Genomic DNA, 19,774 nt, shown 5'->3' on the forward strand with positions numbered 1-19,774 from the left:
AGTCATTTGGCCATATTAAATCAAATTAAAAGATACTAGTTTCCCTCTTGGAAAAAGACCTTTCCACAATTGGTGGACACCACCCACTGATCCCCAGTGGTCAATCTGTGTTCAACAATAGCTAGCTACTTGCCATCAGTAAGAGTCTTAGCTATGAGCTTGCCCTTACAGCAGGAGGCCTGAGGTAGGTTTCTGGACTGAGCATCTTTAGGAGTCCTGGCTCTGTTTCTGCTCCGTTGCCTAGAGTGGGATCTTGTTTCACTCTTGCTGGCTTTCTGCTTCCCCCAGCACATGCTGGGGGTGGCAGACCAGAAAGACGCAGCAGGAGAGACAATTGGAGACCATGTAATTGTTTCACCTGGTTGGGATGGCAGCATCTGGGCCACCCAATCTCTTCGTGGGGGAGATGGGAGCTAGGGAGCTTCCAAGCCTCCATTTGCCTGGATCCCGGGTGGAACAGATGGGCACTGTGACATGGCAGCAGGACACAGCCGGCAACTGGACGCGTCTGGAAGGGTCTGGTGAGAGCAATTAGCTGTGGATTGATGAGGTGCATGCTGTTGCAAGGAAATAACTAAGAGGATGGAATGATATAAGTGAAGTTTAGTGGCTAAAAAGTTCATAATTGTTTTTTTTAAAAGAGTATTCAAGTATGTCTTGTGGGAAGTTTAAGAAAACATTTTAAGTGGGATTGTGTTCATTTATTTCCTTACCCTCTAACTAAATAAAATTATTAACGTTACAAAAATCATTTAGCAGAAGTGAAACTGAAATGAATGAATACTTCAGCTTTTAAATAATATTTATGTCTCCTGGGTATTTAAGCCACTATATTTTTTCCACTCTTCAGTAGCAGGGAACCTAATTTCACTCAGAGCTTAGATAAATATACTAATGTACTTCTGAAATAGAAATAAAAAAAATAAGCATTAAATTAAAATGGAAAATATCATGTAAGGGCACCATGCCTCAAGGGATACTGACACTAAAATTTGAGAAATACACATGCTTTAAATGCAATTGTTTAGTCAATCAGAAGACATACAGGTATTTAAGGAACTAAAACTAAACCGGTGACCCAGGTATGGTCCTAATTTTAAAAAGAAGCATGATGGTGCATAGGGGAAAAAAAGTGAGAATGAAGCCATTCAAATGGGGAAAGGTTGACCTGCCATATCCCACCAAGAGCCCTGTTCCCCATTTCCTCCCCCTCATTAGGACTTCCAACCAGCTCTGGCTTTGGGCCAAATCTCAGGTCCTGGCTTTCATCCCCCATCCCACAGCATTATTTATGGTGAGGACTTGTGTGTATGGGGAGGGGAGTCTAGAAGTAGTCTCTCACTTCTACAGCCCAGTGAACTCAATTCCGCTTCTCCCTTCCTTCTAGCTGCTCGCTCAGAAACCACATCCAGGGGTGCTGAGGCCCAGCCTGTCACCGCTTTGCGGGTCACAAACCCCAGCAAAACCGCTGGAAACCAGCAGCACCTACACCGGGAGTTGCTGTTCACCCATCGCAAGTATGGCTTGCAGCTCCAGGCTGCTGTTGCTACATAAGCTTTCCAAAAGCTGGACAGAACAACTCTCTGGAAGCTCTGGCTTCTGTGGACCGTTGTTGATGTATCCCTTGAGACTTTTGCAGATTGTCTGGGTACTTTCTCTCTGAAGTAAATTATTGTTTATTGTTGGGAGAAAGCTTGACAACCTTGCTGGAAGAAATCTCTTTTATGATTTGGCATTTTGTTGCTGAGAAAATTCCATTTGTTTCTTGCTCCTCCAATTCTGTTTACTTTTTACTTCATATGACATTGTGCAGGTGACACAGACACTGCCCCCCCACCATCACTATTGCCTCACTTTCCCTGCCATTCTCATCTGTTGTTTCAAGTCTGCAAAATATAGCTGTTACTCTGGAAGCCACAAGTAGAGGTATCCATAATTTAACACTAGGCCAAAATGCTGTGTACTTCTTACTGTGTATTGATGGGAAGCCACGTTAGTTGGTCAAAACAAAAACATCAAAGAAGCTCGTGCATTGAAGACAAACAAATATGCCATATATTTTCACGATCATCCACATTATCCATTTTGCCACCTTTTGCCAAAGTAAAGTTGCTACTCTTTAAAATGCTACATTTTATATATAAATCCTAAATATTTCAACTGTTTAGGAATCAATAATCTGCATTTTGAGGAAGAGATGCACATTATTCTTTTTCCTCCTTAGCAGTGGAGAAGATGTACCAAATATATACCTCATGGGGAAGTACTTTTCAAAGTAAGAGACCTGGCATGCTGTTGTGTAAGCTGATCAGACCACTCCAAGCAACCATACAGTTATTATTTAAAGATGAAATATTCTCTCCTAAGACATCACCAAAATATCAGGGCATCCACAAAGCCCATTAAAATAAAAACAATAATGTACTTTTTGCAAGGGAGAGTCTTAAAAAACCTGGTATAAGGTAGCAAAGCAAATATTTTGTTGGAGGTGTAACAGAGAAAAACCATTTTCCTTAGGTAATTGTAAAAAAAAGTAGGGTTGGCTGGCTCAAAGTAATCCAACCTGTTGGTTGGAACTCAATATCCTGGTTTCTAATCCAACACCTTAATCATTACATCAAAAGGTTCTGCAATAAGATTGCCACAATCACTGACATACCACAGATGCCTAAATGTATTCAAATTAATCCCTTGTTTCAAGTGAACATATTTTACCTTGTGTTTTCAGTTTGATAGAAATGAGATTGTGTGAGAAAAGCAGCAATGAACAGGAGTCATTCCTTATCCACATTTGTGAATCATGTATGTGTGTCTGTCTATCTATCTATCTATCTATCTATCTATCTATCTATCTATCATCATCTATCTATCTATCTATCTATCTATCTATCTATCTATCTATATCTATCTGCATATACAGTTGTGTTAATATAGCATTAATAATATATGTATCTAGTAGGTCCTTCAATTGTATAGTTAGTATCTGCCTGTTTCTATCTATGAATGCAGTTTCACCCTCTCCAAAGAGTTCACTTCATACCCAGGCTGTCCATATAGGCCAAATAATGTCCTTTCTACCAGCAAAATCCTCCCAATGCCAACCCTACAATCTCCCCCCTGGGAGTAAGACCACACACACACACACACACACAGAGTCTAGACTTACTTCTGAGTGGACATGCATAGGATTACATGAATTGTAACTTGACTCACATTCCCAGCCCATGAGACACAGCGGGAGTCACCTTTCTTTCCTTTGCTGGCCTCCAGCCAGACTGGGCTTTGATCACCAGTAGATTTTTCAAGCCTCATTTGCTGGCCTATTTCTTGAGGTCTAAAATAGAAAGGACAGTTTTAAATCGATATCTATTCTACTACTTCTCTAAGGTGTACTCTGTAGCAGGAGGGAGAGCAACACAGCCAAATTCTCATATATCCCCCCCCCCCCCCAAGCCAGAATAACACATTAATTCTGTTATTTTGCTTCACCCCTACTCAGTCACTGAACCCAGCAGTAGATAAACAAGAGCTAAAATGTAAAGCAATGGTGGTAGGGCATTTTTTCTTCCCACTCTCATATACCCCATTTTATGTAAATAATCTTTTTTCTTTTCCTTTGATGACCATCAGCGGACTTGTTTAGCAGAGGCAGCAGGAACCATCTGCAACCACAGACTTTCATCAATTTTGCTTGATTGTTAATATTACAAGGAAAAAAAATGGGGAGCTGTCATTTTTTTTTTCTGCCCTTTTATTTTTCTATGGAGATTCTCAACCAACCAGGTCATAGTTGTCCCAAAGGTGCTTTTCCAAAGGCAACAGGACTTCCTTGTTTTTTTTCTCTGAAAACATTTTGCTTCTCATCCAAGAATCTTCTTCAGTTTGTGAGGAAAAAGTCCTGTTGCCTTTGGAAAAGCCTCCATGGGGTGTCCTTTTATTCATCTATTTGGAGGTGGTATCATCTAGAGCAGAGGTCTCCAACCTTTTGGGCACCAGGGACTGGTTCCATGGAGAAAGGTTTTTCCCGGACCGGAAAGTGTGGTTTTGTGTGCTGCCTGCATCCCACAGATGGGGATTTGCTTGTTTGTGCGGACTGGTTGCTGACATGCCATGGATTGGTATCGGTCCATGGACCGGGGATTGGGGACCCCTGATCTAGAGTATCAGGCAGACACTCTTACAAATCCAAAAGGAGGCTGGCAATGGAGGTAGACCTGTGGTGTTAAGTAATAGATGGAGCAGTACGCTATCAATTCTGAAGATGCTGAAGTTAATATCAAACTTGGAGACTCCACTGTAGACTAGATTAGGGTAGTTGAAAAACCATCCTGGATGAAGGCAACAGAATGCCACTAAGGAATCAATAGGACAATTCAAGGGAGTCATCATGTTGCAAATTAGTGGCTTAGAGACCTGAAGATTCTGATAGATTTACTATCTTAATGACAACAAGGCTGAGCTCTGAGGGCATGTGATTGAAGGAAAAGAATCCCATGTAAGATGACCTGTTCTTGAATACCTTTAGCCACTTCAGACTTCAGCTCTATTTATTTAGAAATAAATCTTGGTCTTTACTCAAATATTAAAAGTACATGTAGTACTTGCAGTCCTAATTTGTAAGAATGCCAAAACACACAGCAAATTTCCTTACAATCCATAGCAGGTTTAAAAAGCTTTTATGACTCAGGAAGTTAGACAATAATTATTGTTTCTCATCTTAAAGAAGAATGGAATATACACAGTAGGAAGGGAAAGTTTGTTATTTCACCAGTTTCAGTACCAGGTCCATTTAATGTTGTTATAAAAATAACATTTACATATCCAGTTTGTGTTTTTTTTAAAGGGCTGGAACAACAAGCTGATATAAAACCAAAAGCAAACATCTTCAATGTTTGTTGATACATCTAGGAATATTTCTTGTTTTCTTAGCATGCTCAGCTTCAGCTTAGATGGACAATGGTTTTCAGATTTTTTCGCAGAGAACTTTGTGAATCATTGTTTTGTGAGAGATAACTATGTATTTTTTAAATATGGCCTTATTGCCCAAACATTCTTTACATCTGATACATTGAGAATTATGAATGAGTTGTTCGACTTAGACAATACATGGGACAATACATGGGAATCCTTTATTGAAACTTGTGTATAATTTCATACAGTTCATACAGTACACACACATAAACACACACACACACAAACATACACAATTTTCTTCTCTTTGTTCTGTTGCTATAGCACTTTTCTTCCCTGTTCCCAGTCTAAATTGTTACGTTATTAGGCAAACTAAGCCAGAATGAGAAAGTTTATTGTTAAAGGGAAACAACTGTTGTCCGTTTTTTATATGGGCTCTCCTGGCTTCACGTATTATCTTGTTGATGGGCTCAGTGAGGGTGGATGCTTGTCACAACCATTTATCTGCGCAGGTTAGGATGAGTGAAATCCCTGTATTGTGTCAATCTCCCTTCTCAGAGGCCTGAGCCTTCGATCCAAGCCAGAGCTGCTCCAGGTTCTAGAGCATCGGAATCGGTGCCGGGATGGGTCAGAAAGTGGCTTGAAACCATCCCCCCTTGAGCAGGAGCTTTTGCGCTGGCAGCAAAGACGGGAACAGGTAAGGAGGGGGTCAAGTGACCTGGACGGACTCCCTACAGTTCTTGTAGGCAGTGACAGGAAATGCCTGGCAGTGGAACCTTCAAGGATATCTGACAGAAGTATTCTTTCTTGTCTGCAGCATCAACAGCAGGAAGCAACAGGGGATCCTGGGGGGAGCCAACCAGAGTTCGTAAAAGTCCGGGAGAAATTACGAAGGACACAGCAGCAACGGGATCCCTCTCCCCAGCATGCATCCCCTTCCTTGATATCTGTTCCCTTCCCGCGCCTTCCTCACCCCAACAGAAAGCCCTCTCAGGTCCCAGTCAAGCACCCTCCTGTAGCCCTACAGGCTGCGGCTTCACATCCTCAGAGTTCCCTCAAGGCCTCTACTCTTACCTCAGTCCCATCAAAACATTCCCTTGCCAATAATACATGACTGCCTCCCACCCATGTCCCTGCTACCAAGAATGCTTCACCAGGTGGCTTACACATAACATCAAGCTGTAATGTGTTCATTTTGAGGTTAGCAGCTTATTCAACAACCCTGGTTTAAAAACTTGGCTTAGCGTTACATGGGAATGCAGCTCCTTGCTCCTGTTCTTTCAGATTTGGGGAGGGAATCTCAGAAGGATGTGAACTTTGTCTCCACTCCCAAGTGTGAAAATAGAAAGGAAAAAGGTTGGCCCAGTGTGTGAATTCCATTTCTTTCTTTTTAGCGGTCTATGAAAGAATTTTTAAAAATCCCATAAACACTTAAAAAAAGACTTCTGGCTTAATGTCATCTTTCTTTACACGGCCGGCCAAATCAAAATGATGAAAGCTATGGGGAAACCTTTCAGCTATTTGACCTTAAAAAGATTTGGAGTTATGGGAGGGTGAGCAATGTCTACATAGAAATGGTGATTATCTAGAGACTGAGGTGAAATAATGAAATAAGACAACCTTAAAAAATGGGAAGATTTATTTAGATAGTCCATACATTTGTATATTTAAAACAAAGCAATTGATAGGCTACATTTCTTCCCTCTATGCCCATCCACCCCCTCATAAGAAGCCACCCATATAAAGACAAGCTATAAAATCAGCAGATAAAAATGCCCCATGTTAGCTGGTTTCAGGAAGGAGATGGCCCGAGGTGTGGGGAGCAGTTTTATCTCTGGAAAGTTGGTAGAAACCTTTCCATCCCTGGCCCTCAATATACTACTTTCTTTTTTAACTGACAAGAAGGCACTTACTGTCAACAAAACATTTTACCCACACACACAAAACTCACTCCCCACAAAATTCTAGGCCATTCCTGGCCATCATGGTGCCTTCTGCCTGGGTTAGAACTGCAAATCCCAGCATCCCAGCCAATGGGCTGCGATCTCTGGAAGTTACACCCTGACCAATCTGAAGGGGACCAGGTCAGCTAAGACTGGCTAGGTAATAAGAGCCAAGGCTTCACTGAGGAATGTACTTGACAAAGGGGTTGTCCTCAGCCCCTCCCTGTAAGAAGTAGACGTAGGCCAGGAAGGCAGCCAGCAGCCCAAACAACAGGAGCTGGAGCCAGAGGGGGAGGTATCGCTTGGTTGCTGCACTGCTCCCCAGAGCCGTCTCCGTTGCCTGGGCCTGACGTTCTGGATGTATGGCACGGCGGGGCTGCACCTGCAGCGAAGACAAGCCAGATGATTTCCGTTGGAAAACGCTCTGGTAGGAACTGCTGTCTCTGCAAACATAAACCCAAAACAGAAATGTAAGGAAATTTCTCCTTAGTTCCAGGTTGCTTCTCTCCTTGGTTAGTTTCCATCTGTTGTTTCTTGTTCTACCTTCAGGTGCTTTGGAGAATAGCCTGACTCCCTCTTCTTTGTGGCAACCCCTGAGACATTGGAACACTTGGATTTGACAGTCATTTTGACAATCTCTTTGTCTTTTCCCATTAATTAACACCAAGCAAACCATTGCTGACAAGATAAGCTCCATGGAAATGAATTGCAGGGATGCAGTTCATTTCAGGGAGTGCTGTGCAGAAGAACCTTATCAACCTCAGGTACTGCGATTTAAGGCCTCCTAGATTAGATTTTCTATCTGCCATGATACTCTCACCTGATCTCCACTAGTCATCATTTGCATGTTGATGATACACCCCCCTTTCAGATTTTTCACAAAGATTGCAAAAGATTCTCATTTTGACAATTGCAGGAACGCTGATAAGCCTACTATTTTACGTTACTATATATGTTGAACACAGCAAGAATCTTAATAAGCACAAGAATGGAAAGACAGATTAGTTCCCACAATGGAAGAATGGATGGTAAAGGTGATGGAGTTGGAGATGGCAAAGTGAACTGTTTGAATTAAAGATAACTGTGTGAATTATCTAATTTTGTTTGCATTTGAAAACCATTTCTGGATTTTGAACCAAAACTGAAAAAAAATGAAAATGTAGTTTTAGGTTTTGACAACTAGAATGACTTTGTTGTTACAGAAATGGCTTCTAACGTTTAGAAATGTAAAGCAAAAGATTGAGGTTGCATACAGGTAGTCCTCGACTTATTCAGTCCTCATTTAATGACTGTTCAAGGTTACAATGTCATTGAAAAAAGTGACATGACTGTTTTTCACAGTTACAATTTTTGCAGCATCCCCATGATCATGTGATCAGAATTCAGATGCTTGGCAACTGGTTCATATTTATGACCGTTGCTGTGTCCCAAGGTCATGTGATCACCTTTTGCAACCTTCTGACAAGTCAATGGGGAAGCTAGATTCACTTAATCACCATTAGTAATAGTAGTAAAGTTGGAAGGGACCTTGGAGGTCATCTAGTCCAACCCCTTGCTCAGGCAGGAAACCCTACACCATTTCGGACAAATGGCTGTCCAGTCTCTTCTTAAAAACTTCCAGTGTTGGAGCATTTACTGCTTCTGGAGGCAGGCTGTTCCACTGATTGATTGTTCTCACTGTCAGGAAGTTTCTCCTTAGTTCTAGGTTGCTTCTCTCCTTGATTAGTTTCCACCCATTGCTTCTTGTCCTGCCTTCAGGTGCTTTGGAAAATAGCTTAATTCCCTCTTCTTTCTGGAAGCCCTGAGATATTGGAATACTGCTGTCATGTCCCCCCTTGTCCTTCTCTTCGTTAAACTAGACATACCCAATTCTAGCAGGTTATTAACTTATCAACGTCAGTGATTCACTTAACAACTGAGGCAAGAAAGATCGTAAAATAGGGCAAAACTCACTTAACAGATGTCTCACTTAACAACATAAATTTTGGGCTCAACCGCAGTCGTAAGTTGCGGATGTGTATTTTTTTGTATTGTACTATACTGAAAAAAAAAACAGAATTCGCTATCTGCGCTGTCTCTTTAACATTTCTCTGTTTTTGTTTTTATTTGTATCGTATAATAAACTTTAATAAAAATCTAAAAAAATTTCTGACAGTGCTCAAAATTCACTGCCTAACCTTAGCATAAAAGCCTTCCCTGGTCTGGTTCCATCAAAATGTGCAGGAACTGCAACTTCTAACACTGACAGCCAGCAACTATTCTGTGAATGGCAGCCCTGGTATATCAAATGGAACCAAATTGGAGAAATCCATCTCAGCTGACGGGAGTTTGAGCATCAACCTTTCTTTAGAACCAGAAATATTTGGCAACACTGAAAGGACTCCCTATTACAGATAAGGCTGTGCAACATTCCCAATTCAAAGTCTACAACTTATTTTGGTGCATAGGGACATGTGGGCACAGGACTTCTTAAGGCAACTTTTTCAGGTAGCTCTATCTGGACTTAGCATCACCTGGCTACCCTCAAGGTCATCAAATCATGCATTTACTGAAGGAACCACAGAATGGCATCTAGCCACAGAGCAAGCTAACAACCCATTCCACTAGGCCAGGGGTTCTCAACCTTGGCAACTTTAAGACTTGTGGACTTCAACTCCCAGAATTCCTCAGCCAGCTTTGCTGGCTGAGGAATTCTGGGAGTTGAAGTCCACAAGTCTTAAAGTTACCAAGGTTAAGAACCCCTGCACTAGGCGTTCTTGGGAATATTCTTTCTTACTGATGCCTCTGCACTGACCCTACTTACCTCTCAGCTGGCCTATCCTTCTCACTGGAAGAATAGGAATATGGCTCGGCAATCTGAAAGAAAGCATGGACAGTAGTGAGTGTACACTTCACTAATAACTATTGTTTACCAACCATTTGAAATTACAACAATACTGAAAAAAGTGGCTTATGACTGATCCTCCCACCTAAGACCATTTCAGCCCGGTCACATGATCAACATTTGGCTGCTTGGCAACCAGCATGTATTAGCAGCAGTCATGTGATCATCATTTGTGACTTTCCCAGCTGGCTTATAATAAGCAAAATGAATGGGGGAAACTGGATTTGCTTCATGATCACATGATTCACTTAATTACAGTACAACAGAATAGAATAGAATAGAATAGAATAGAATAAAATAGAATAGAATAGAATAGAATAGAATAGAATAGAATAGAATAGAATAGAATATTGGAACGAGAATAGAATAGAATAGAATAGAATAGAATAGAATAGAATAGAATAGAATAGAATAGAATAGAATGGAGCTGGAAGGGACCTTGAAGGTCTTCTAGTCCAGCGCCCCCACTCAAGCAGGAGGACCTATACCATCTCAGACAAGTGACTGTCCAGCCTCTTTTTAAAAATCCCCAGTGATGGAGTGCCCATGATTTCTGGGGGTAAGCTGTTCCACTGGTTAATTGTCCTCACTGACAGGAAGTTTCTCCTTAATTCCTGGCTGCTTCTCTCTCTGATCAGTTTCCAACCAATGTTTCCTGTTCTGCCTTCTGGTGCTTTGGTGAATAACATGACCCCCTCTTCTTGGTGGCAGCCCCTCAAATACTGGAACACTGCTACCATGTCTCCATTTCTTCTTTTGCTTAACAGCTGCGGCAAAAAGTTTGTAAAATTGGGTGCAGCTCACTTAACAACTGCCTTGCTTAGCAACAAACACTCTGGTCCCAACTGTAGTCGTAAGTCAAAGGCTATCTATACAGAGTTGTAAGGAGAGATCTTTCCTTGATTGTTTCGGATGTAATCCCACCTGGATAGCTTTCTTGTTCTGTCTAGGTATGTGTGATAGAATGGAGAACAATGGGGGAGAGTTTGGCCAGCACAGAGCTTTCCCAGAGACAGAGCAGGATTAAAAGACTGTGCAGCCCAAGCTGGAGGGGGAAGGGTGGGGGAAGAGGTTCCAGGTAGCCAGTCCCTAGAACAGTAGTGGTGAACCTATGGCACGGGTGCCAGAGGCGGCACTCAGAGCCCTCTCTGTGGGCATATGTGCCGTTGCCCCAGCCTCGCCTCCCCCCGTGACACCCTCCTCTCTAGCAGCCCCCCAGGAGAGTTGCCCCTGAGCGTGGCCCATTTGGAGCCGCGCAGCCAAGGACATGGCAGCCAGGCAGCATAGACAAGACTGCCCTCACACCCCATCATGCAGTTGATGCTGCAGGGCGCGGGCAGAGGGCGTGACCGCCATAGCGCTGCTGGGCTGCCTGAGGGATCTGCGGCGGGCCCTGGAGGCGGTGAGTAGCCCTGCGGGCAGGTGGGGCGGGGGATGGGGGCAGGGCAGGGGGTGGAGCAGGGGCAGGGCCAGTTTTGGGGCACTCAGTCTCTAAAAGGTTCGCCATCACTGCCCTAGAATCTCTCAAGCTATATCTAGTAGGTTAGAAGTTTATAGTTTTAGTTTTGCAATATTCTCTCTATTAGGTGTAAGCAAGAAACAGATTGAATTCAACTAGTGTCAAGCACCAGGGAAATCAGGAGATCCAGGTAGATTCTACAAGAATCTGACCAACTAGCGGTCAAGGGAAATGAACGGGAGATAAGAAAGACATTCAAGGTGGGCTGGACTTAGATCTACTCGTGATGTATGACACATATGACCCCTCCCTCAGGCTCAGCCTGGTCATCTCCTACAACTAGACTTCTCAGTGTTGTCTTTGGGCTTGACAGCATGTGAGGAACAACTTACTGGCTGGCGGGCGCTCACTGTCCCTGGAAATGTTGTGTGACTTAATAAAGATGAGTAACTCCGAATGGAAGGTCTGGAGGGCTCAGAAGTGTCGACATCCATATCTGACATAAGAGAGAGAGAGACAAGTCTATCAAAGACTCTGATGGCATGGCATATGATTTTTGTTATATATGAATATAAAAACAATAATAAAGGCTGAAGATCAGATTTCTCTGACTGGGTACTCTCTGGATGGGTGTTTTTTTGTTCCCAGATTTCTCAGCAATTATCAGTTTGACCAAATATTATGGTTCCGATCTTATAGGGGTTGTGGATTTTCAGAGCCCATTTTGAACTCTCATTTTTCTTCCTACCTTCTGATACATATGAAGAATGCTCTTCATGGTGGGGCAGATTGTAGTTATAACTCTGATATGACTTGGTGGCACTGGGATCTAGGAAATCACAGGAAAAAAAATACTTGAAGCAAAAGCTCTTCCTCTTTCTGGCACATACGTGTGTATTTGTATTTATAGTAAAAAGCAAGTTAAGCTATTTAACCTGAGAACATGTTGCAGAAGGGATAGACAATATCTGCAAATGGTTTTGGATCCGTTTGGCATTCTGTTGCATATGATACAACACAATTATAGGTAATATGAACTTCACAATAGTAATTGGGACCAACCAATGCAGTTGTAAAACATAACATCATATGACCATGCTGTTTAGCAAAGAAATCTCAGAACTTCTCATCGCCATTAATAAAGGAATCACTGGAAGTTGTTAAACAAGGACATCACACGGCCACTATTTGCTATCTTCTGCTGGCTTCTCCATTGATTTTGCTTGTAGGAATCCAGCAAAGAAGGTCACAAATGGTGATCATAAATCCAAAGACCAGTCATAACCATCTTTTGTTCAGAACCATCCTAAGTTTGAATAGTCATTGAACAAGTGGTCATTAATCAAGGACCATCTGTCCTTCCTGCGATAATGCAGCATTCAAGAAATTCTGACTTTTAAAAAAATAAATGATAACTTTCATCATAATTACCAAAGCAACACTTAATATAAAAATATCAATGCATAGTATTTATTTATGATGTAGAGTATTAATTTTGGCAGTGTCAGTGCCAACAAAGACATAGTTAACCTCAGAATGCCCTAGAAGCACAAAGATGCTGTATTTTGTCCCTTATGGGACAAATACAGCATTGACTGCACATAGTCTCTATTTATGATTTTAGGCACAACCAAGCAAGATTTATATAGAAATCCCTGTTTTGGGGGTTGAGTTCCGAATATGAATAAAGTATATTAACTATGTCATTTTTTTTGGTGAGAGACTATATACATTTCTCTAGCTATAAAGAAAAACCAATAAAATATATCTTCTTCCCAAATGAAAAACTCCCAGCTTTTCAATATCCTCATCCCATGTCCATGACCCATAATCCATCTTCCTTTAGTCAAAGACTCTCCTCTCACACCTACCTTCATCTCTGTACTCGGAATAGTATTCCTGTCTTGGGACATATTCTTTGAAGTAAGTTCTTGTGGAGCCAAGAGCTGCAGGGTAGAATGAATTAAAAGGTATTTAAATTTGATCCAGCCTTAATAGGAGTCAGTACCTGGGTCACCTTGTCTAGGCTGGGAAACTAAAAAAAGGTTGGGTCTGTTTAGTATTATTACAACATACTTGGATTGTAGACTAGACTGCAAAGTTGTAAAACACTCTCTAAACAAAGTAATGGCAAACTATTTCCCTACTGTTGTCATGAAGACAGCATGGACATGCCAACACAGTCAACCCAAATGTTAATCTCAACTCAAAGGAGACTTTCCCTTTTTAACTTGGATTGTCCATTTCCTTACAGCACCAAGAACCCACATGCCATTGCCCTAATTTTCACCTGTTTGTTTGTTTGTTTCTTGGATTGCTTATCCTTCTAACGTCTTTTGAGTCACAGACCATGTCTGTCTTTTACTCTTATCTTAATAATTCACTTCACTCACCTTCTCGTCCATAGCTGGAGTCTTCCTTCTTTTGTGGACTCACAAAGGTCTCTTTTACATAGCTTTGGCTGGTGGCTGGCTCTGTGTGGATAAGAAAAGAGGTCAGTGTCTGGCAAGGAGACCTTTCTCCACTTGGGTCAGTTTCTTCTTACCTGTGTGGGACACAGGTCCTCCATGCGAAGGATATTGAATCCGCTCAGTCTCATATTCATAGATTTTCTTTTCATAAAGTTTCCGGGTAGATCCTGGGGAACGGAAATCAGGTTGGGGTTATATCTAAGCAGAGAACAATATACAACCCTTCAGCCTCCTCCATATGTTTCTTCTACTCTTCTACTAATACTTCCTAGGTATTCCCGAATAGTTTTTACTGACTTTGCTTCAAAGTCTTGCCAACTCCAAAAGGATAGCTCATTGCACAACCTGTTCTACATAGTGTTCAACGATGACGTAAATCTGTGGTGAAAACACACCCCAAACCACAAGATAAATGTGGGTTGGATATTTCACAGGAAAGCAATTCCTGGTTAGGTGCAGCATTCCCTTTAACCATTTTAAAACTCTTCTGACTTTTCTTCTTCTTAAGAGCCAGAAGACTCAACTAACATTATTCACATTTGTTATTTATGGATCTTCCTCCCTCATCCATGAGAGCAGAGAGGCAGAATTTTATCCCCATATGCTCCATCACTTCAGACAATTCACTGTGAAATTAGTAAATTAGTGAAAAACCTTCCTATTTTGAAAACTGGAGAAAAGCAAATAAATCTTCTCTTATACACTGGTCTCTTCTGCTGTAAAAGCCAGATGCGCAATTTTTATGAGCCAAAAAGTATCTTTCAGTGCTGCCCTGAAGGGAGGGCCTGGCTATGCTCCAAAAAGGGAAAGGATCCAGAGTAAAATAACTGATTAGAGGAAAATGAACTTGATTTAATGTTAATTAAAACAATTAAAATTAATTAAGGGTAATCTTACATCTAACATTCAGTATTTTAGTAAATTCCCCATCCAGTTCATTAAAAATTACATTTTTAGCAAGGCGGGGGGCTGCACATAAAGTTTGGGGAAAAGAAATCACCTTTGCTATAAAACGTCATCTTTTTTGCTTATTTTGCTTCCTCTCCTAGCTTGTTACTTTCCTACTTCCAAATTCCAAGGCATGTTTACAGGCAGTTCTCAGCTTACAACAGGTCGCTCAGCGATCATTTGATGTTATGAAGGACCCCAAAAAAGGGAGTTATGACCCAGATGCTAAGATCTGACATTTGGGGCCCCTGACATTCATGGCTGTTTGTAATACATGTCTGTAATCAGGCAGGGTCATGCGGTCACCCACTTTACAACCATCACAACTTACAGCCAAAATTGCAAGTTCCATTAAGGTTGAAGACTACCTGCACTTATTTTTTCTGCTCTGGGTAAACACATTGTCACAACACATACCAACAAGTGGTCCGTGGGGGATGCTGTATTTTTTCAATCGTGCAATAAGTTCCTTGTCTGTCATGCCTTTATACTCATCCATGGTGCTACCTAGAAGATGCAGAATGAAGGTGTGGAGAAATAAGTTGCAGCCAATATCCCTAAATAACAATTAACTGTACAATTGGAAAACACCTACTTTTAAAAATAAATGAAGATCTCTCACACATGATCACACCAACCACTAAAATACTTTATCTTGAAAGCAAAAGTAGCTTCAGTACCAATATTGCTACAGGTTCTCTGCAGAGTATGACTTCAGTAGAAGCATGTGTGTTTTTAATTTTTTTTTGTGAAGGGGATAAAATGTAATCAAGCTGTTCCTAAACTAGTTACATATGAAAGGGAGAAATGAGATGGAAAAGCAAAACCCAATATAAATAAAGTCAATATTTGGAAGTGACTGTATCTCTCAGAATAGGAAAGGACTAAGAACAATGTGCTCTGTTATAACAAGAGGGGCTGAGCAATAACAATAAAGGCAATGTTGCCTCAACAAGAGCTAGTATTTTCAACCCCTTACAGTACTACAAACTGGCCATGTCTGTCAATAGTTGGGCAATGTTGGATTAAGCCAGGCAAGACAGTGGTGGGCGGATCTAATTCAGTGCTAGGCAGTTTACTAACATAGCATTACTAAAGCCTCTAGGAGGGACACATAATTTCCCAAAGTACATTTGCTGAGTGTGGGAAAAGAGGATTATGTTCTTCCGATTTCTCTTGATGAAAAAATAAAACCAAAGAAACCCATTTGGCGACTCCCTCTGAATCAGGATAAAGATATTATCCCATTACACATAACTTACTATGAATGCACCCTTAGGATTACTGTCAGCAACAAATATTTTATCATGTGTACTTATTTTAATCAGATTTTATTTAATGCCAGTCTGCATTTTTGTGCATCATTTTCTTCTATACTTATGTGTAGAGATTTATTTTATTTATTTGAATTTATTATTGCCCAAATTCAATACTTTCAAATTTTGGATAATTCTTAAGGCAACTAATAATTTCAATCTAGTACATAAACATACAGGCCTTGATAAATCTTTAAAAAGCAACAAGCTTTTTGCATTTTTGCAAGATTACAACTTTGACAAAAGAACTGGGGGGAAGGGTGTCAGGCAAAAAAATTGTAAGCCACTCCTTAAGTTTTTCACCATATTATTTGCCTGAGCATAATACAGAAAGATTTCTTTTCAGTAACAAAACAGGCCATTTAAACAAATTCCCCTCACCATCTTCATAACTTAATCAGTTCAGGAATCCAAATGGAATCCATGCATTCTAGATATGTATTACAAGGGATTGTGTCTGATTAGAATCCACATGTTGTACAATGTTATTCTGGACCTTTATCCAATTCAAATTCTCCTAAAACCCAACATAACAAAAAAAAAAGACAAAAAGCAAAACTTCAAGTTATTATTAGATTTGTCTGAAATTCTGTCTTCAAGATTCAGGATCTACCTCTATAAAGAAGATAAAATGTTTTTATTTAAATGGAAAAACATTCAGAGCTGGAGCCTGAATTAGTATCAGACACAGTTTGTAAATTTGTTTTGTCTCAGATGCCTGAGTGTGCCTTGGCTTTCCCTTGAATTCCTCCCCCCCACCCCCACCCCATATGAATTTGGCACATGTTTATTCCTTAACAATGAAACTTATTATTACAGTTGCATGCTTCCTATGCCTAAGATTAAGTAATGTTTAAAAAAAACAATTTAGGCAAGCAAATGATCACAGGGAAACATTGTGCTAATTAGGAGTTTCAGTATGTAATAACCAACAATAGAAATCCTGTATCCTTTTTAAATCCAGAGAACAGTTAAATAGGGAGGAGGGAGAGTTGACCAAGAGAGTCACTTTGGTCTAGTGCAGAGGTAGGCAACCTTGGCTCTTTTATGACTCGTGGACTTCAACTCTCAGAATTCCTGAGCCAGCTGGCTCAGGAATTCTGAGAGTTGAAGTCCACGAGTCATAAAAGAGCCACAGTTGCCTACCTCTGGTCTAGTGGTTAAGACACCAGTCTAGTCCCACTTTAAGTATGAAACCCAGCTGGATGACTTTGGGCCAGTTACTCTCTCTCAGCCAAACTCGTCTCACAAGGTTGCTGTTGTAGGGGAAAAAGAGCACTAGATATGCTCAGAGCTTTGAGTTATTTATAAAAGAGGGGTGGGTGGGTGAGGGCTTTACCAATCCGCGGCTTGCATGCCTGAATATTAAGCTGCACCCTGGATTATGCTATCTTTCCAACTATAAACGTCTGCATTCAACCAAAGTCTAGATTGCGTTGAATGGAGGAAAGCAGATTCACGGAGAAAGAAGGAAAGTCAGCCAGCGGGTAACTGAGCTCTGGAGTTAAGTTTAGAAAAGTAACCCCGCCCAAAGCATACTTCAGGGTCAGCTAAGGAACCCGAAAACCCATATATCCCATCAGCCACCACCTGCAGTCCTTTTGCAAGAAAAACAGTTCGGCCGCGCTCCAGGCCCTCCAACACCCCCATCCTCTGACAGGACAGCAAATGCCGAGGGCGCGAGGGCCGGGCGGGCGGGCGGGCGGAGGAACCGAAGCCTGACAGCTGCCAACTTTCAAACGCCTGGGCTGCTCCGGGCTCGGCTCGGGCTCGGCCTCGGCTCTGCCTTGCTCAGAGGGGCGGGAGAGACGTCTAAAAGGGCCAAACGGGCAGAAGGTCACCCTGTCGCCCGGCTCCTCTAGTCCCCTCGACTCTTCGTAGGGGGGCCTCACTCTCTACCAAACGAGAGACGTGCAGTCGCTGCCCGGGCAGGCTCGACGCGGGCGATGCCTTCCATGCCCGGATCCTATACGGCCCAGCCTCTTTTCATAACACGCTTCTCTCTACTCCTAGCAACGATATATCCAGTTGCCCAGGAAAAAAAAAAAAAAAAGACGGAGCCCACCCATCTCCACCCTCTCTAGTCCAACTTTAGGAAACTAGAAAGCGGGGGGGGGGGGGAGGGGCGAAGCTGGCTTTGCAACCGAAATAAAGGGTGGGGCCGCGCAGAAGTTCTCCTCACGGCCGGGCTGCGAGGGAAAGGGGTAGGCAAGCCTCCCCTCCGCAGGGAAGAGGGCAGGGTGGTGGCAAAGAGGGTAGCGGGGGCTCTTTCCTACCTGTTATTCCGGGCGCCCTGGGCTGGCCCCCGTAAGGGAAGTGAGTCAGACTGCGGGGCGGGAGGACCCGACAGGCTGTGGATCTCAGCGCCGCACACGGCCTCTTCCTCCTCCGTAGCTGCCGGGCGGGTTCGGGGCGGGCTTCCTTTTCTGGCTGGCTCTCCTTACCGGCCTTTGCGTTTCAGATCTTTTCACTTCTTGGCACTGGTAGCGCAAAAGAACGACGCGCGTTTGCCGCCTCCCAGGCTCAGGAAACAAGGAGGCAGACGTTTACAGGCGGGGCCGAATCCATCTGGTACTAATAATTAACACCGCCAGATATCAACATCTGCCTATCCCAGATCCTTGGGAAGGACTCCCTGAGTTGATGAAAACGCCAAATCCAGTCTACATACCGACTGTGACCAACCATAATAACAGAAGTAGAACGTCTGTGGTAAAAGAAAGCAAGGACAGCACCAATTGTAATAGAATATTCTTTTATTGGCCAAGTGTGATTGGACACACAAGTAATTTGTCTCCGGTGCATAAACTCTGAGTGTGCATACAAACAACAAAGTGATAATCATAAGAGACCAATAGGAGAAGGTAATCCGAAAGATGAGAAGGAATAGTAATACAGCCGTACTACATGGGTAAATATCCTTAGGCATAAGTCAGTGCTGTGGGAATTAGGTGTTTAGCAGAGGGATGGCATGGGGGGGGGACTATCTTTGTGTCTCGTTGTTTTGGCATGCAACGCCCTGCAGTGGCGTCCTGAGGGGAAACAGTTTGTTCAGGATGTGAGGGCTGTGTAGCTATTTCTCAGCTCTCTTTCTGGCTCGTGCAGTATACAGGTCCTCACTGGAAGGCATGCTTATTACAATTGTTTTTTCTGCAGTGCTAATTATCCGTTGGAGTCTGTACCAGTCCTGTTTGATTGCTGCACCAAATCAGACAGTTATAGAAGTACAAATGACAGACTCAAAAATTCCTCTGTAGAACTGTATCAACGGCTCCTGGGCCAGTCTGAACTTTCTGAGTTGACACAGGAAGAACATTCTTTTAATGATGGGTTCTAATATTAGATGTCCATTTCAATAGACAATAATAGGTGCCTTGGATGCAATTCCAAAACATCTGGAGCACCAGTTGTATGCCATCAGCATTGACAAAATCACCAACAGTCAATTGCAAAATGCAACTTTACTTGGAACACCTTACATCCTACTACAGTACTTTTGATATTATTAAACATCAACATCTGCATATCCCAGGTCCTTGGGAAGGACTCAATAGGTGGACAAATCAACTGTTAACATCTGGTTGACTGTGGCACCAACCATAATAACATAACTGACCTGACAATAACTGGATGTAGCCAAATAATACAGAGTGATTAAAGGAACAATTGAGGTATTTATTTGTGTGTGGTTTTTATTAATTGTGTTTTTATTATTGTTGTTAGCCACCCAGAATTACAGATAGACCTTACAACCATTTGTTTAGCAACTTTTCTAAGTTACCACACTGATAAAAAAAAGTTTTACATCTGGTTCTCTCATTTACAACCATCACAATATCCCC

The 19,774-nt window shown here is 42.1% G+C and overlaps 2 protein-coding genes across 2 annotated transcripts; one reads left to right on the top strand and one right to left on the bottom strand.

Annotated features, from left to right (window-relative positions):
* The first annotated feature begins 291 nt into the window (after window positions 1–291).
* On the top strand, window positions 292–6,353 carry LOC120301433. Its single transcript, XM_039328675.1, has 4 exons — window positions 292–345; window positions 1,219–1,517; window positions 5,470–5,608; window positions 5,729–6,353. Exons 1-4 carry the CDS (start codon window positions 292–294, stop codon window positions 6,023–6,025), a joined length of 789 nt encoding a protein of 262 aa, XP_039184609.1. The 3' UTR covers window positions 6,026–6,353.
* A 179-nt stretch (window positions 6,354–6,532) lies between these two features.
* EMD (emerin) lies at window positions 6,533–18,435 on the bottom strand. Its single transcript, XM_039328757.1, has 9 exons — window positions 18,209–18,435; window positions 15,034–15,123; window positions 13,743–13,835; window positions 13,591–13,671; window positions 13,069–13,143; window positions 11,946–12,026; window positions 11,590–11,693; window positions 9,658–9,710; window positions 6,533–7,297 (listed from the first exon to the last, which is right to left on the bottom strand). Exons 2-9 carry the CDS (start codon window positions 15,113–15,115, stop codon window positions 7,033–7,035), a joined length of 834 nt encoding a protein of 277 aa, XP_039184691.1. The 5' UTR covers window positions 15,116–15,123; window positions 18,209–18,435; the 3' UTR covers window positions 6,533–7,032.
* Window positions 18,436–19,774: the final 1,339 nt, after the last annotated feature.

This window comes from Crotalus tigris, unplaced genomic scaffold, assembly GCF_016545835.1.
Source record: "Crotalus tigris isolate CLP2741 ecotype Arizona unplaced genomic scaffold, ASM1654583v1 scf7180000024383.4638030, whole genome shotgun sequence".
In the NCBI taxonomy this organism is placed as follows: Eukaryota; Metazoa; Chordata; class Lepidosauria; order Squamata; family Viperidae; genus Crotalus; species Crotalus tigris.

What these genes read in the sequence shown, in the direction of transcription:
- EMD (XM_039328757.1), bottom strand. Translation starts at nt 15,115, where the DNA reads ATGGATGAGTATAAAGGCATGACAGACAAGGAACTTATTGCACGATTG. An exon ending in CTCCAGCTATGGACGAGAAG is followed by an intron (nt 13,144 to 13,590) that starts GTGAGTGAAGTG and finishes TCTACCCTGCAG; the next exon opens with CTCTTGGCTCCACAAGAACT. An exon ending in TTCCGAGTACAGAGATGAAG is followed by an intron (nt 12,027 to 13,068) that starts GTAGGTGTGAGA and finishes GTGATTTCCTAG; the next exon opens with ATCCCAGTGCCACCAAGTCA.
- LOC120301433 (XM_039328675.1), top strand. Translation starts at nt 292, where the DNA reads ATGCTGGGGGTGGCAGACCAGAAAGACGCAGCAGGAGAGACAATTGGA. An exon ending in GAGAGACAATTGGAGACCAT is followed by an intron (nt 346 to 1,218) that starts GTAATTGTTTCA and finishes CCCCCTCATTAG; the next exon opens with GACTTCCAACCAGCTCTGGC. An exon ending in TTGCTGTTCACCCATCGCAA is followed by an intron (nt 1,518 to 5,469) that starts GTATGGCTTGCA and finishes CTCCCTTCTCAG; the next exon opens with AGGCCTGAGCCTTCGATCCA.